The 16434-nt window shown below is 43.1% G+C and overlaps 1 protein-coding gene across 2 annotated transcripts in view; it reads left to right on the top strand.

Annotated features, from left to right (window-relative positions):
* LOC106579455 (activated CDC42 kinase 1) overlaps positions 1-14227 on the top strand; it is a 31880-nt gene extending 17653 nt beyond the window's left edge. For both annotated transcript variants that reach the window (XM_082965950.1, XM_082965949.1), the window contains exons 11-18: positions 9317-9411; positions 11136-11330; positions 11550-11641; positions 11748-11792; positions 11927-12156; positions 12246-12446; positions 12564-13283; positions 13763-14227. In XM_082965950.1, the coding sequence (XP_082822076.1) occupies positions 9317-9411; positions 11136-11330; positions 11550-11641; positions 11748-11792; positions 11927-12156; positions 12246-12446; positions 12564-13283; positions 13763-13909 (1725 nt within the window). In that variant the 3' untranslated portion in view covers positions 13910-14227. The remainder of the gene's footprint in view (positions 1-9316; positions 9412-11135; positions 11331-11549; positions 11642-11747; positions 11793-11926; positions 12157-12245; positions 12447-12563; positions 13284-13762) is intronic.
* The last annotated feature ends 2207 nt before the right edge of the window (positions 14228-16434 follow it).

Here is a 16434-nt window from a genome sequence, read left to right as displayed (position 1 = left end):
AGTTGGGAGGAGGTGTTCTTATTCTCCATGGACTTTACAATGTCCCAGAATTTTTTAGAATTTGTGTTGCAGGAAGCAAATTTCTGCTTGAAAAAGCTAGCCTTAGCTTTTCTAACTGCCTGTGTATATTGGTTTCTAACTTCCCTGAAAAGTTGCATATCACGGGGGCTGTTTGATGCTAATGCAGAACGCCATAGGATGTTTTTGTGTTGGTTAAGGGCAGTCAGGTCTGGGGAGAACCAAGGGCTATATCTGTTCCTGGTTCTACATTTCTTGAATGGGGCATGCTTATTTAAGATGGTGAGAAAGGCATTTAAAAAAAATAACCAGGCATCCTCTACTGATGGGATGAGGTCAATATCCTTCCAGGATACCAGGGCAAGGTCGATTTAGAAAGGCTTGCTCGCTGAAATATTTCAGGGAGCGTTTGACAGTGATAAGTGGAGGTCGTTTGACCGTAGACCCATTACGGATGCAGGCAATGAGGCAGTGATCGCTGAGATCTTGGTTGAATACAGCCGAGGTGTATTTAGAGGGCAAATTGGTTAGGATGATATCTATGAGGGTACCAGTGTTGTATCTGGTGGGTTCATTAATAATTTGTGTGTAATTGAGGGCGTCAAGCTTGGATTGTAGGATGGCTGGGGTGTTAAGCATGTCCCAGTTCAGGTCACCTTGTAGCACGAGCTCTGAAGATAGATGGGGGGCAATCAGTTCACATATGGTGTCCAGAGCACAGCTGGGGGCCGAGGGTGGTCTATAGCAGGCGGCAACGGTGAGAGACTTGTTTTTAGAGAATTGTTTGGGTACAGACCTGGATAGTAGGACAGAACTCTGCAGGCTATCTCTGCAGTAGATTGCAACACCGCCCCCTTTGGCCGTTCTATCTTGTCTGAAAACGTTGTAGTTAGGGATGAAGATTTCAGAGTTTTTGGTGGACTTCCTAAGCCAGGATTCAGACACGGCTAGGACATCACTGCTAAAGCAGTGAATAAAACAAACTTAGGGAGGAGGCTTCTAATGTTAACATGCATGAAACCAAGGCTATTACGGTTACAGAAGTCATCAAATGAGAGCGCCTGGGGAGTAGGAGTGGAGCCAGGCACTGCAGGGCCTGGATTCACCTCTACATCACCAGAGGAGCAGAGAAGTATGAGGATAAGGGTACGGCTAAAAGCTATAAGAATTGGTCGTCTGTGACGTCCGGAATAGAGAGAAAAAGGAGCAGGTTTCTGGGGGCGATAAAATAGCTTCATGGTATAATGTACAGACAGGTATGGTTGGATGTGAGTACAGTGGAGGTAAACCTAGGCATTTAGTGATGATGAGAGAGATATTGTCTCTAGAAACAGCATTGAAACCAGAAGATGTCATAGCATGTGTGGGTGGAGGAACTGAGAGGTTGGATAAGGTATAATGAGCAGGGCTAGAGGCTCTACAGTGAGTTAGGCCTAACTACTAACCAAAATCCTGCTTCAGACGAGGAGCTACAAAGTAGTATTAAACTAAAAGATATCAGGTAATTTCGTCAAACTTGTGAGGCTCTCCATGCTCATTAGTTGCTCATTCAACATACTTTCTGCTACTTCACTCAATTCCGTTTGAACAAAAGGCTCCTTTAGCAGTAGCAGACCACTGTTTTACGATCCCTGAGACCAACCAGAAATGTTTTCTTGGCCAAATATTCCAAAGTGTTCATAAAACAGCCACACATGTGGTCTCTAGTTTCTGAATCACCACATTTTGCGTGAGGCCAAAGAGTAGACTAGGTGCGCTTCAATTTTCCTGTTGGGTGCAGTGGACTGCAGCGGTGTAATGCTGCCGGAACGCACCAGAGCGTTGCTCTGCCAGTTCGCACTATGGTGCTCATTTAGTAAAGTTAGATTAGATCAAACCTGAATCAATGTCTTGCAAGATCACATAATGATTAATTAGTATATTACATTACAGACCCAAATATAATAGCATAGTAGCCTATACCATTACTGTTATACCAAGAACACCACATTAGTAATTTATTTTCTTATGAGATTTTAGGAATGGTTAGCTTAAAACAGAAATGATCATGCTGGCAAAACTCAACAGATTGCGCCACTAGGCAGAAATATGCTTAGAATGAAACAAAATACAGGAAGGCTATTTACTGTATATTGAACAAAAATATAAACTGAGTTACAGTTCATAAAAGGAAATCAGTCAATTGAAATACATTCATTTGTCCCTAATCTATAGCTTTCACATGACTGGACAGCCATGGTGGGCCTTGGAGGGCATAGGCCACCCACTTGGCAGACAGGCCCAACCACTGGGGAGCCAGGCCCAGCCAATCAGAAGTGGCTTTATTACAGACAGAAATACTCCTCAGCACACCCCAACCCCCCTCAGATGATCCCGTAGGTGAAGAAGCCGGATGTGAAGGTCCGGGGCTGGCGTGGTTACACGTGGTTTGTGGTTGTGAGGCCGGTTCGACGTACTGCCGAATTCTCTAAAACAATGTTGGCAGCAGCTTATGGTAGATAAATTAACATTCAGTTCTCTGGCAACAGCTGTGGTGGGCATTCCACGCTCCCTCAAAACTTGAGACATCTGTAGCATTGTGTTGTGTGACTAAACTGCACATTTTAAAGTGGTATTTTATTGTCCCGAGCACAAGGTGTACCTGTGTAATGGTCATGCTATTTAATCAGTTTGGATGGATTATTTTGGAAAAGGAGAAATGCTCACCAACAGAGATGTAAACAAATTTGTGCACAAAAATTAAGCTTTTTGTGCGTCTGGTAAATATCTGTGATTTTTATTTCAACTCATGAAACATGGGACCAACACTTTACATGTTGCGTTTTATATTTTACTTCAGCGTAGTATATTAACACCATCTGCTCTAATCTGCTCACAAGAAATGTCATTGAAGACAATATAAATGCATATTCACATGAAACTGATTGTGGTTAAATGATTGGCATGCAGATGGATTTTTGGATATTTCACCGGTAAAATGTGAGTAATTATCATTCACGATGGACAGTGATGATGGCCTATTTTGAAATTAAGTAGGTATGCCTAATTTATAGACCTCTGCTACCCGACCCGAGCCCGACGAACCCTGACATTTTACATTGGGTTAGGGCAGGAAGGGCCTGTTTTTCATCAATAACTAGGGTAACTCAGGGCGGCAGGTAGCCTAGTGGTTAGAGCGTTGGGCCAGTAACCGAAAGGTTGTTAGATCGAGTTCCCGAGTTAACCCACTGTTCCTAGGCCGTCATTGTAAATAAGAATTTGTTCTTAACTGACTTGCCAAGTAAAATAAAAAGGGTATGGACAGGGCTCGATCCATAACTAGGGTCCAGACAGGGCTCAGGTTTCACTAAATTGATCACTGACATTTTGAAGCTGAGCCGTTTGTTCGTGCTCTGATGCGCAGCACAGTTATATCTGACTAAGATCATAAGATGGTCAGAAGTCCTTCAACCTCATCAAATATAAACAGGAGAGATTATTTCACAGAAAATAATAATGTTCCTTGAGTTTTGTCTGAGTTTAGAGTGACGAAAAGTAGCTAAAAGTCCACTGCTCTCTCATGTCTCGTCATTGAGCAGAGCAGGCCAAGCGGAGCCGTTGGATACTCTCAAATCAAATGTTATTGGTCAGATACAGGTGTTTAACAGATGTTATTGTTGGTGTAGCGAAATGTTCTCAGACGCCACGAGCAGAGTGCATGCAGAGCGAGCTGCGAGTAGGGAATGCGTGACAGACAGAGGAGCAGCTAATGGATTTACTAATGGAGGAAGTTATTTCGAGTTTCGAGCAGTGTCGGGCCTGGGTAGGGTAGGTCCTGAACATTGTGGGCATGGGTAGGGCTCGGCATTAGCGGTGTGTGGGTGAAATCACTGGGGAAGCCAAGCCAGAAAAAAATGGCCATATTACAACCTAATTGCAATGTTTACTCTGTAACCCGTTAGTTCAAATGCCGTGCGACCGTGATATATAGGCCTAAGGCCGAGACAATAAGAAGACGCAGTGGCAGAATAAATTCAACCACACCTTACTTTCATCACAAAACCAGAGAGTAAGCGCTGTCCAGTGAAGTCCACAAACCACATTGCATGTAACAAACAGTCGAATAAGTTAATGTTTCTGGCATTTTCGGACCACTAAACAACTATTGATTTAGAACTACGGAGAGTTACCGCAAGTCGCAAAGAAAACAGGAGCTGCCTCCACTATTCCAGCACCATTTCAGCTTCAACATCATCAAATCACCTCTGCTTTGTCTAATACAGTGACAACTAAAAGATACAAAAAAATTATTTGGTCCAATCAAAGTAAGCTAAATATGATTTGGCTGTCCATGGTTCTGATTTGTGTGTGTGTGTGTGTGTGTGTGTGTGTGTGTGTGCGCGTGTGTGTGTGTTCAAGTAGAAAATATATGTTGACACCCTACTTGTAGAGAAACACCAATTCCATCATCTTCTCTTTCATGTTGAGGAAATGGTCTATGACTCAGTCATACAGCACGTTTTTAGTTTTTGTGGTCATAGGCTACCTGGCTAAAATGCTTGTTCACTAGCCTAACTTCCTTTCATGGGCAATGATGAGCCAGCTAGCCAGCTTCCATCCTCTCAGGTCAGGGGCACAATGTATGAATTTATGGTTGAGTCAGAATCACCATTATAATCATTGGCCAGTACGGAGAATTAGGTAAAACCACAAGTTCAAATCCCTATGTCCATCCATGGCTCATTTAGGAAAGGGACCATTTTAGCTAGCTAGCTAGCCACCGGAGGACAACAACACAACAAGATGCAACAATTCAAGTTTTTTCTGTAAATTATGTTTTGCTCTCAATGTGATTGGTGTGAAGACAAATCCAAACAGGTTTCCCTTGACACTTTTTGTTGTTGCGCCAGGACCATTCACAGTTGAGCTCACTCAGTTTAGCTCAACGCTGATTTGCTATTAATTTATACTTTTTTTAATCAAGAGAGGCCAAATGCTCGCTGGGTTCCCTTGCATTCAATGCTACGGGCGGCAACAATGTCATACTTTTTTTGACCAGACAGCATCAGATAGATGGGCGACACATACAGAGACATGCTGTTTCGCTCGCTTGGATGCTTTCTCCGGTGAGATACATTCAGCCTCTTGCGAATTGAAGGAAACTGATGAAACAGAGAGATGAAATATACATTATTTTATTTTTTTATTTTATTGGTAAATGTTTTGGGGAAGCCTGTCTTCCCTTGGCATCCATGAATACACACCACTGGGGCTCGGACTCAAAATTCATGCCCGTGCAGGGCTCTACTAACTTGTTGTTGAAGGGGATTAACTTGTTTGGGGTAGGGGGCAGTATTTTCACGTCTGGATGAAAAGCGTGCCCAGAGTAAGCTGCCTGCTACTCAGGCCCAGAAGCTAGGATATGCATATTATTAGTAGATTTGGATAGAAAACACTCTGAAGTTTCTAAAACTGTTTGAATGATGTCTGTGAGTATAACAGAACTCATATGGCAGGCGAAAACCTGAGAAAATCCAACCAGGAAGTGGGAAATCTGAGGTTTGTAGTTTTTCAAGTGATTGCCTATCCAATATACAGTGTCTGTGGGGTCATATTGCACTTCCTAAGGCTTCCACTAGATGTCAACAGTCTTTAGAACATTGTTTCAGGCTTCTACTGTGAATGGGGAGAGAATAAGAGCTATTGGAATCAGGTGTCTGGAAAATTGGCATGAGCTCAGTCATGCGCACGGCCGTGAGAGCGAGCTGAGTTCCTTTTCCGGTTGGAATATTATTGAAGATTTATGATAAAAACATCCTAAAGATTGATTCTATACATAGTTTGACATGTTTCTACAAACTGTAATGCAACTTTTTTGACTTTTTGTCTGGCCTTGTGCATGCGCCTTCTGCATTTGGAATAGTGAACTGAACGCGCGAACAAAAAGGAGGTATTTGGACATAAATATGGACTTTATCGAAACAAAACGAACATTTATTGTGGAACTGGGATTCCTGGGAGTGCATTCTGATGAAGATCATCAAAGGTAAGTGAATATTTATAATGCTATTTCTGACTTTTGTTGACTCCACAACATGGCGGGTATCTTGTTTTGGTGACTGAGCGCTGTACTCAGATTATTGCAAAGTGTGCTTTCGCCGTAAAGCTTTTTTGAAATCTGACACAGCGGTTGCATTAAGGAGAAGTGTATCTTTAATTCTATGCATAACAGTTGTATATTTTATCAACGTTTATGATGAGTATTTCTGTAAATTGATGTGCTCATTCACCGGAAGTTTTGGAGGCAAAACATTTCTGAACATTACATGCCAATGTAAAATGTTTTTTTGTTGTTGATATAAATATGAACATTATCGAGCAAAACATACATGTATTGTGTAACATGAAGTCCTATGAGTGCCATCTGATGAAGATCATCAAAGGTTAGTGATTAATTTTAGCTGTATTTCTGGTTTTTGTGACGCCTCTCCTTGATTGGAAAATGGCTGTGTGGTTTTTCTTGTCTATGTGCTGTCCTAACATAATTTAATGGTATGCTTTCGCCGTAAAGCCTTTTTGAAATCGGACACTGTGGTTGGATTAACAAGAAGTTAATCTTTAAAATGGTGTATAATACTTGTATGTGTGAGAAATTTGAATTATGAGATTTTTGTTGTTTTGAATTTGGCGCTCTGCTATTTCACTGGCTGTTGGCGAGTGGGACGCTCCCACATACCCCAGAGAGGTTTTAATAGAGGGTTCTGACAAATTATTTAATTTTATGGAGGCTACACTGTCCTGAGAATGTCCCACAAAATCATCCTGTTGTCCCGCATTTAGGTATTTTAAATGTGGTCACCCTAGTTTAGTGTCATGAAATATTGTGTGGATGAAGGGCGGGTTGTTGGCGGGCAGGTTGAATAAAGAGAAAACAATGCGTTAAAAAAACATAAATGTTTCACTCTTGTGCAATTCATATCTATAGGCTACATTATTTTCATCGCGAGTTAGTGTGCAGCCTAAGCTTTACGGCCTAACTGTAGCGCGCCAAATACACGCCAATCGCCAAATGCTTTTGGGAACTTGGCCAGAAAAGGTTAACGTTGATCCACTGAGGTGAAAATGACAATGTTGGAGTTTAATTCAATAAGAGAAAAGCTCCGAAATAGAGAGTTGAAAATAAATAGGAGGGCCAGAACAGTAGTCTAACGTTTGGGAAAGATTTGGTGAATTGGTAAAAGAGGATGATAGCAGTGCTAACTATGTTACGTGTGATGATTGTGAGGCGCTATACGAATTCTACAGTCACAGGACGGAGACTTCGAAATTACTGTTCAGATGGGTTAAATGGAACAGTAGCCTGAAATCTGGACTGACTGTAGGTCTATAACCTCTCACATAGTCTAATATAATATAATATTAACTCCTGTAGAATTAAGCATTTCTTGCACTAAAATGATACATCAAATGTAAAACAGGAGTGGAGAAATCTTGAGAGAATGAATGCGTGGTTAGGGACTGTGTGTAAAGGTGTTATCTTTATCAGCATCATAAAATCTGATAGTATTTCAACCACATAAAATAGGCATCCAAACCAAACTGAAATCTTATCCGAAACATGTTAGGTAGTTTTCGCCGCTTTTAATTTCCTTAAACCGGTCAAACTGATGTTGTGAAAATGTTGCAATAATCAGTATTATTGCATTTTCTCCCCGGTCCTTAAACCTTGTTGTGCGAGAGAAAACTAGATTGAAGTATTCATTCTATCGATTTAAGACATTCTATAACCTAATTATCCTACTCCTGTCTATAGCTTACAAAAATAAATAAAATCATTCAAAATAGGCTACTACACCAAAAATCATGATTTGGCCAAAAAGGATCGGAAGGGCCTGCAGTTTGGGTAGGCTGCGCAGCAAATACCGAATAGATGTTTGTTGAGTTGCGACTGTCAGTGAAAAGTAGAGGCACAGCCAGGCATATGGCATTATTTCAAAATACAGAAACATAGTTTGGAAAGCAAATGGCTACTACTGTAAAGAGAAGACAAAAAACCCTCATCTGTCTTTTAGTTAGGCCTATCAAAATTCTCAAATGAATTGAGCGAACGGTATAGCCTATCTTATTGGCCCCAGCAGAGAGCACTGTCCGTATCCCTGGTGCGCATATTCACTCTTTGTCATTGTTGGGTCAGTGCCTCTTAAACGGTTTTTGTTCGGACAAGGTTAGAGGGACATCATATTGTAATTGTGTCTCCCCTTCTCGTTAGCCGATTTAATAGATCAGAAAACATCGCTTTTATTCATTTGTTTGTCAGTGTTCGCAGAGAAGACTACCCTGTCATTTTTGTTATATTAAAAAAGATTGTGTCCAGTCATATAAAGTGTAGTAGAGTTGCATGAATTGTGTTTACAAAAGGCCACATTTTTCCTGTGCAAAGAAAGGAGAAGAAACGTCTCTGATATTGCCTATAGCATAGGTCACTCTTCACCACTACGTGCTCAGACATGCATTTTTGGCAAACAATGATTGAGTTATATTATTAGCCTAAATTAGGACAATCCAATCTACTTATCACATTAGGAATAGTAGGCTTGCATAAGTCTGCAAATGTGATGATGCATGGAATGTGATGATGCATGGAATGTGATGATGCATGGAATGTGTTGATGTAAGGGTGCATTTTTCTGGTAATTTGCTTCCCCAAACTTGAAACTCACCACCTCCTATGTCTAACAAGTAGTGAAGCCGCATGTATCTAATTGTAGACAAGTTGACTAACAAACAGTCTACCAAAATGTCTGAAATTATAAGCAGAAACATAGGTCTATCTATAGACAGGCCTGTCAAAATATTACTCCACCATCTCTGACTGTACAGAGCATTTTCTATTTTAGCGGGTCGGGTGCTGGCCTCAGATTTTCACTATCACATATAGTCGGGCAATTGTGGGTGCGGGTGAAGAAACAGGTGAACCGTGCATCACTAGAATACACATTCATGCATGTTTCACCAAGTGTCCAGCAGAGAGCGGTGTAGGTACACGAGTGATTGCAAGACTGCAGGTGCAAAGGAAAAATGTATGTTGGTTTTATAAATCTTGGGGCAGATTTCCCAGACACAGATTAAGCCTAGTCCTGTAGAATCCTTCCATGTAGAATCATGCTTTTTAGTCCAGGATTCGGATCAATCTGTGTCTGGGAAAACTGCACATGACATTCTCCACCTAGTAGTCATAATCGTGTGTGTGTGTGTGTGTGTGTGTGTGTGTGTGTGTGTGGTGTGTGTGTGTGTGTGTGTGTGTGTGTGTGTGTGTGAGACCATGCCTACAGACATGAGATCACTGCAGGACTTTGAAGAACCAGACAAACTTCAGATCAACATGAATGACATCATCACCGTCATCGAGGGCAGGTCAGTGGGTGTGTGTGTGTACAGTGAGGGGGAAAAAGTATTAGATCCCCTGCTGATTTTGTATGTTTGCCCTCTGTCAAAGAAATTATCAGTCTATAATTTTAATGGTAGGTTTATTTGAACAGTGAGAGACAGAATAACAACAAAAAAATCCAGAAAAACGCATGTCAAAAATGTTATAAAATGATTTGCATTTTAATGAGGGAAATAAGTATTTGACCCCACTGCAAAACATGACTTAGTACTTGGTGGCAAAACCCTTGTTGGCAATCACAGAGGTCAGACGTTTCTTGTAGTTGGCCACCAGGTTTGCACACATCTCAGGAGGGATTTTGTCCCACTCCTCTTTGCAGATCTTCTCCAAGTCATTAAGGTTTCGAGGCTGACATTTGGCAACTCGAACCTTCAGCTCCCTCCACAGATTTTCTATGGGATTAAGGTCTGGAGACTGGCTAGGCCACTCCAGGACCTTAATGTGCTTCTTCTTGAGCCACTCCTTTGTTGCCTTGGCCGTGTGTTTTGTGTCATTGTCATGCTGGAATACCCATCCACGACCCATTTTCAATGTCCTGGCTGAGGGAAGGAGGTTCTCACCCAAGATTTGACGGTACATGGCCCCGTCCATCGTCCCTTTGATGCGGTGAAGTTGTCCTGTCCCCTTAGCAGAAAAACACCCCCAAAGCATAATGTTTCCACCTCTGTGTTTGACGGTGGGGATGGTGTTCTTGGGGTCATAGGCAGCATTCCTCCTCCTCCAAACACGGCGAGTTGAGTTGATGCCAGAGAGCTCCATTTCGGTCTCATCTGACCACAACACTTTCACCAGTTGTCCTCTGAATCATTCAGATGTTCATTGGCAAACTTCAGACGGGCATGTATATGTGCTTTCTTGAGCAGGGGGACCTTGCGGGCGCTGCAGGATTTCAGTCCTTCACGGCGTAGTGTGTTACCAATTGTTTTCTTGGTGTTACTATGGTCCCAGCTGCCTTGAGATCATTGACAAGATCCTCCCGTGTAGTTCTGGGCTGATTCCTCACCGTTCTCATGATCATTGCAACTCCACGAGGTGAGATCTTGCATGCAGCCCCAGGCCGAGGGAGATTGACAGTTCTTTTGTGTTTCTTCCATTTGAGAATAATCGCACCAACTGTTGTCACCTTGTCACCAAGCTGCTTGGCGATGGTCTTGTTGCCCATTCCAGCCTTGTGTAGGTCTACAATCTTGTCCCTGACATCCTTGGAGAGCTCTTTGGTCTTGGCCATGGTGGAGAGTTTGGAATCTGATTGATTGATTGCTTCTGTGGACAGGTGTCTTTTATACAGGTAACAAACTGAGATTAGGAGCACTCCCTTTAAGAGTGTGCTCCTAATCTCAGCTTGTTACCTGTATAAAAGACACCTGGGAGCCAGAAATCTTTCTGATTGAGAGGGGGTCAAATACTTAATTCCCTCATTAAAATGCGAATCAATTTATAACATTTTTGACATGCATTATAGATTATATAGACTGATCATTTCTTTGTCAGTGGGCAAACGTACAAAATCAGCAGGGGATCAAATACTTTTTTCCCTCACCGTAGGTATGTGTGTGAGTGGGTGGGTATGTGTAAGAAGAATGATTCATCATTCAGAAAGGCAGATAGATATCTAATATGAAGAACATATATCCTTATTTGTAATGTGCAATAGGGAATCAGATCCGTGTGTGTTCATGTGTGTCTCCAGAGCAGAGCTCTATTGGTGGAGAGGTCAGAACAGAAGGACGTTGCGTGTGGGACAGTTTCCTCGCCACGTGGTCACGTCGGTCAGCGGCCTGTCGGCCCAAGACATCAGCAGACCACTCACACACTCCTTCATTCACACTGGACACGGAGACACTGACCCACACAGGAGCTGGGGGCACGCTGACCGCATAGACAGGTACACACACACACACACACACACACACAGAGACCTGGCTGTTACCTGCAGGTACAGTGTCTGACAACTGGAGTAAAGCATAGCCCTGTTAGCAGTGCTATTGCTCTTTAGCTTGTCAGGCACAATAAAACCAATGGAAAAGTCCCCAAATACACCTGAAGTACTGTGTTAACACCGTGTTTAAACTCCACTATGTCCCTGGTCTTTACCCCTCCCCAGCCTGTACTTGGGAAACCCCATGGACCCCCCTGATGTTATGGGAATGGATCCTTCCACTGCCCGGCCCACCAAACTACCCAGCCGCACCAGGAGTGAGTAGACTACACAAACTAACACACATTTATTCTCTCCTTACAAATATCTTCCTACCTTTTTATTCATTCATAGTCTCTCCCTCTTTCTGTTTTTGTCTCTCAGAGAAGCCTCCTCCTCGTCCTCCTCAGCCTGCTGTCCTGATCAAGAGTACGTCTCCCATGCTGAGTGTGTTTACCTGTATATGTTGAGCTGTCTATGACTCTCTGATTGATGATAATGGTGTGTGTGTGTGTGTGTGTGTGTGTGTGTATGTATGTGTGTGTGTGTGTGTGTGTGTGTAGAGCCGTTCTATGACTCTGTGTTAGATGATGATGATGAATATGAAGGTGCTTCGTCGGGGCTGAAGAGGCTGGGCGCGGCTATAGGCCTTAAACTCCGCCCGGGGGAGGGGTCAGGTGTGAGGTCGGCCAAAAGCGAAGTCTCGCTCATCGACTTCACCGATGACAGCTTCAGCTCGGCCACGCCCTCCCCTCTCACTGAGACATGCATACCTGACCAGGACACACTCCAGGTACACACACACACACACACACACACACACACACACACACACACACACACACACTCAGACGGCAAAATAACCTTCTTCTCTCCCTCCAGGACCTTCCTTCCATCCTGGACTGGCCCCTCCCTCTTCCTGCCTACGACGAGGTTGCCTCAGAGGCCGAGGGTCAATTGGCAGACCAGGAGGTTCGATCTATCACTGGATTACCAGAGGGCATGTTGGCTCCGCCCAACACTGATGCAGAGAGAAGGGGCTTAACTCAGTCAGCTGATCTGTTCCAGGAGCTGCAGAGAGAGGTACGACACACACACACACACACACACACACACACACACACACACACACACACCACATGTTAGTCATTTGAGACTGGAGTTTTAACGTTGTTTTTCTCTCTTCCTGCTGACCTGCAGGTGATGGTGAAGCTGCGTGTTCCCATGACAGCCGGCCGTTCCCTCCCCTCCTCCCCCCTCCCCCTCTCCCTGGCCCCTCACAGACAGATCTACCTTCCTCCCCCCTCCTCTTCCTCCTATGAGGACAGACCCATGCTACCTCCACGCTCCCCCATCCCACCGCTCCGCTCCTCCAAACGCGTTTCCCTATGTGAGAGGGAAAACACGCCCCCTCAGATCCCTCCCAGAGACCACGCCTTCTCTCAGCCCTCCTCACGCTCCTCCTCCCCTCTTCCTTTAGTGCTTCCCCTCTCTGTCTCCCCTCTCTCCTCCTCCCTTTGTCTCCCCCCTCCTCCCCTCTCCTTCTCTCCTCGTCAGAGGACTGGACTATACGGGGTTGTTGGTCCTCTCGGCTCTCTAATCTCCTCCCCCTCTTCCTCTCCTCCCTCCTCCTCCCTCTATTCCTCCATGCTTATGGCTGCCCCTCCCCCCAGTTCCTCGTTGGATCCCCTCTCTGAGGGGCGTGGCCTGTCAATACTTATTGACAACTCTCAGAGTTCTGAACGCCCCGTCTACTTAGAGAGGTATGGAGCCACCAAAATGGCCACCGTCCGACCCATGGTGCAGCAGCAGCCAGGTGGGAGTGGGGCCAGGCCTAACTCCTCCCACAACAACAACAACCACAGGACTCAACATTTAACTACAGCTCCCAGCAGGCAACGGGAGAACGGCCTCATTCAGGTTAGAGATGTTCAGAACAATGAGGCTGCATTCAAGTGCAAGACTTCTGAACCTATGAGATGCTTAAACGTGTGTGTGTGTGTGTGTGTGGTGTGTGTGTGTGTGTGTGTGTGTGTGTGTGTGTGTGTGTGTGTGTGTGTGTGTGTGTGTGTGTGTGTGTGTGTGTGTTTACACGCACACAAACACACACACTCTCTCTAACATCTGTCTTTCCCTCCCTCTCTCTCTCTATAACATCTGTATTCTCTCTAATAGCTGTCTTTCCCTCCCTCTCTCTCTCTCTATAACATCTGTATTCTCTCTAACCTCTGTCTTTCCCTCTCTTTCTAACATCTGTATTCTCTCTAACATCTGTCTTTCCCTCTCTCTCTAACATCTGTATTCTCTCTAACATCTGTCTTTCCCTCTCTCTAACATCTGTATTCTCTCTACCATCTGTCTTTCCCTCTCTCTCTAACATCTGTATCTCTCTGTTGTAGGTAGAACAGTTGTTCCAGCTGGGTCTGCGTTCTAGAACAGAGTGCCAGGAGGTTCTAGAGCGTTGCCAGTGGAACCTAGAACAGGCAAGCACCATGCTACTGGACTCTTGTGGAAAAGTAGGCAGAGACAGACTCCAGGACTACTAACCCTACAGACCTACTGTTCTAAAAACTACAGACCTGAAACAACAAACCTTTACCTATTACTACAGACCTTTAACTACAGACCTGAAACAACAAACCTTTACCTATTACTACAGACCTTTATCTACAGACCTGAAACAACAAACCTTTACCTATTACTACAGACCTTTATCTACAGACCTGAAACAACAAACCTTTACCTATTACTACAGACCTTTATCTGCAGACCAGCCACCTATATACTAGAGAACTCTGACAATGAGGTGAAGCCAACAGATTTAAGGCTGGAGACTAGTAGCTCACTGAGGGGGGGGGGGGGGGGGGGGGTCACAGAACAGACGTTCCCTTGCTGGAGACTATAGGACCTGGTTGAGTCCTACGGAGGGAAACACTGGACGAACACAATACTGCATGTTCAGTAGTTAAGTTATTATATTGTATAGATGCAGTGCCTTCAGAAACTATTCACACCCCTTGACCTTTTCCCGCTTTGTTTGTGTTACAGCATGAATTGAACATGGAGTAAACTGAGATTTTGTGTCACTGGCCTACACACAATACCCCATAATGTCAAAGTGGAATTATGTTTTCAGAACTTTTTACAAATTCATTAAAAATGAAAAGCTGAAAGGTGTCGAGTCAATAAGTATTCAACCCCTTTGTTATGGAATGCCTAAATAAGTTCAGGAGGAAAAATGTATTTGCTTAACAAGTCGCATAATAAGTTGCATGGACTCACTCTGTGTTCAATAATAGTGGTTAACATGATCATCTCTGTACCCCACACAGACAATTATCTGTAAAGTCCCTCAGTCGAACAGTGAATTTCAAACACAGAATCAACCACAAAGACCAGGGAGGTTCTCCAATGCCTTGCAAAGAAAGGCAGCTATTGGTAGATGGAGAGAAAAAAGCAGACATTGAATATCCGTTTCAGCATGGTGAAGTTATTAATGACACTTTGGATGGTGTATCAATACACTCAGTCACTACAAAGATACTGGTGTCCTCCCTAACTCAGTTGCCGGAGAGGAAGGAAACCTCTCAGGGATTTCACCATGAGGCCAATGGTGACTTTAAAACCGTTGCAGAGTTGAATGGCTCTGATAGGAGAAAACTGAGGATGGATCAACAACATTGTAGTTACTCCACAATACTAACCTAATTGACAGAGTGAAAATAAGGAAGCCTGTACAGAATAAAAATATTCCAAAACATCCATCCTGTTTGCAATAAGGCACTAAAGGAAAACTGAAAAAATGTGGCAAAGAAATTAACTTTATTTCCTGAATACAAAGTGTTATGTTTGGGGCAAATCCAACACAACATATCACTGAGTACCACTCTTCATATTTTCAAGCATGGTGGTGGCTGCATCATGTTATGGGTATGCTTGTCATCGGCAAGGACTAGAGAGTTTTTTTAGGATTAAAAAGATCAATTCAAATTTGATTTGATTTGAATAAAGCTAAGCACAGGCAAAATCCTAGAGGAAAACCTGGTTCAGCCTGCTTTCCAAAAGACACTGGGAGACAAATTCACCTTTCAGCAGGACAATAACCTAAAACACAAGGCCAAATATACACTTGAGTGTACAAAACATTATTAGCACCTGCTCTTTCCATGACATACACTGACCTGGTGAATCCAGGTGAAATCTATGATCCCTTATTGATGTCACTTGTTAAATCCACTTCAATCAGTGTAGATGAAGGGGAGTAGACAGGATAAAGAAGGATTTTTTAAGCCTTGAGACAATTGAGACATGTATTGTGTATGTGTGTCATTCAGAGGGTGAATGGGCAAGACAAATTATTTAAGTGTCTTTATACGGGTATGGTAGTAGGTGCCAGGTGCACCGGTTCATGTCAAGAACTGCAACGCTGCTGTGTTTTTCACTCTCAACAACTAACTTGACAGAGCTTGAAGAATTTTTTAAGGAATAATGTGCAATCCAGGTGTGCTAAGCTCTTAGACAATTACCCAGAAAGACTCACAGCTGTAATCACTGCCAAAGGTGATTCTAATGTATTTACTTAGGGGTGTGAATACTTATGTAAATTAGATATTTCTGTATTTAATTTTCTATAAATTTGCTAAAAATGGTCAAAACATGTTTTAATTTTGTCATGATGGGGCATTGTGTGTAGATGGGTGAGAATTCTTTTTTATTATTAAATGTTGAATTCAGGCTGTAACAGCATGTGGGATAAATCAAGGGGTATGAACACTTTCTGACGGCACTGTTAATCATTGTTAGTTATATTTTCTCACAGGATCAAATGTGAAGTATGAATATTTATTGTTTGGATATTTAAGGATTATTTATGTTACTTTAATTACTTCAGCTCGTGTGTGTGTGTGTGTGTGTGTGTGTGTGTGTGTGTGTGTGTGTGTGTGTGTGTGTGTGTGTGTGTGTATGTTGATAGCTACTGTAGATGCTCATGCTGTCACTGTTAATGATATGTATATCAGGGATATAAAATGATACTTTCTGTTTTATTTCATGACTACTACAACACTACAGA

This window comes from Salmo salar, chromosome 19 (genome assembly GCF_965601325.2).
Source record: "Salmo salar chromosome 19, fSalSal1, whole genome shotgun sequence".
NCBI lineage: Eukaryota > Metazoa > Chordata > Actinopteri > Salmoniformes > Salmonidae > Salmo > Salmo salar.
Note: the sequence above shows the minus strand (reverse complement) of the source record. Positions and strands in the feature narration are given on the sequence as shown.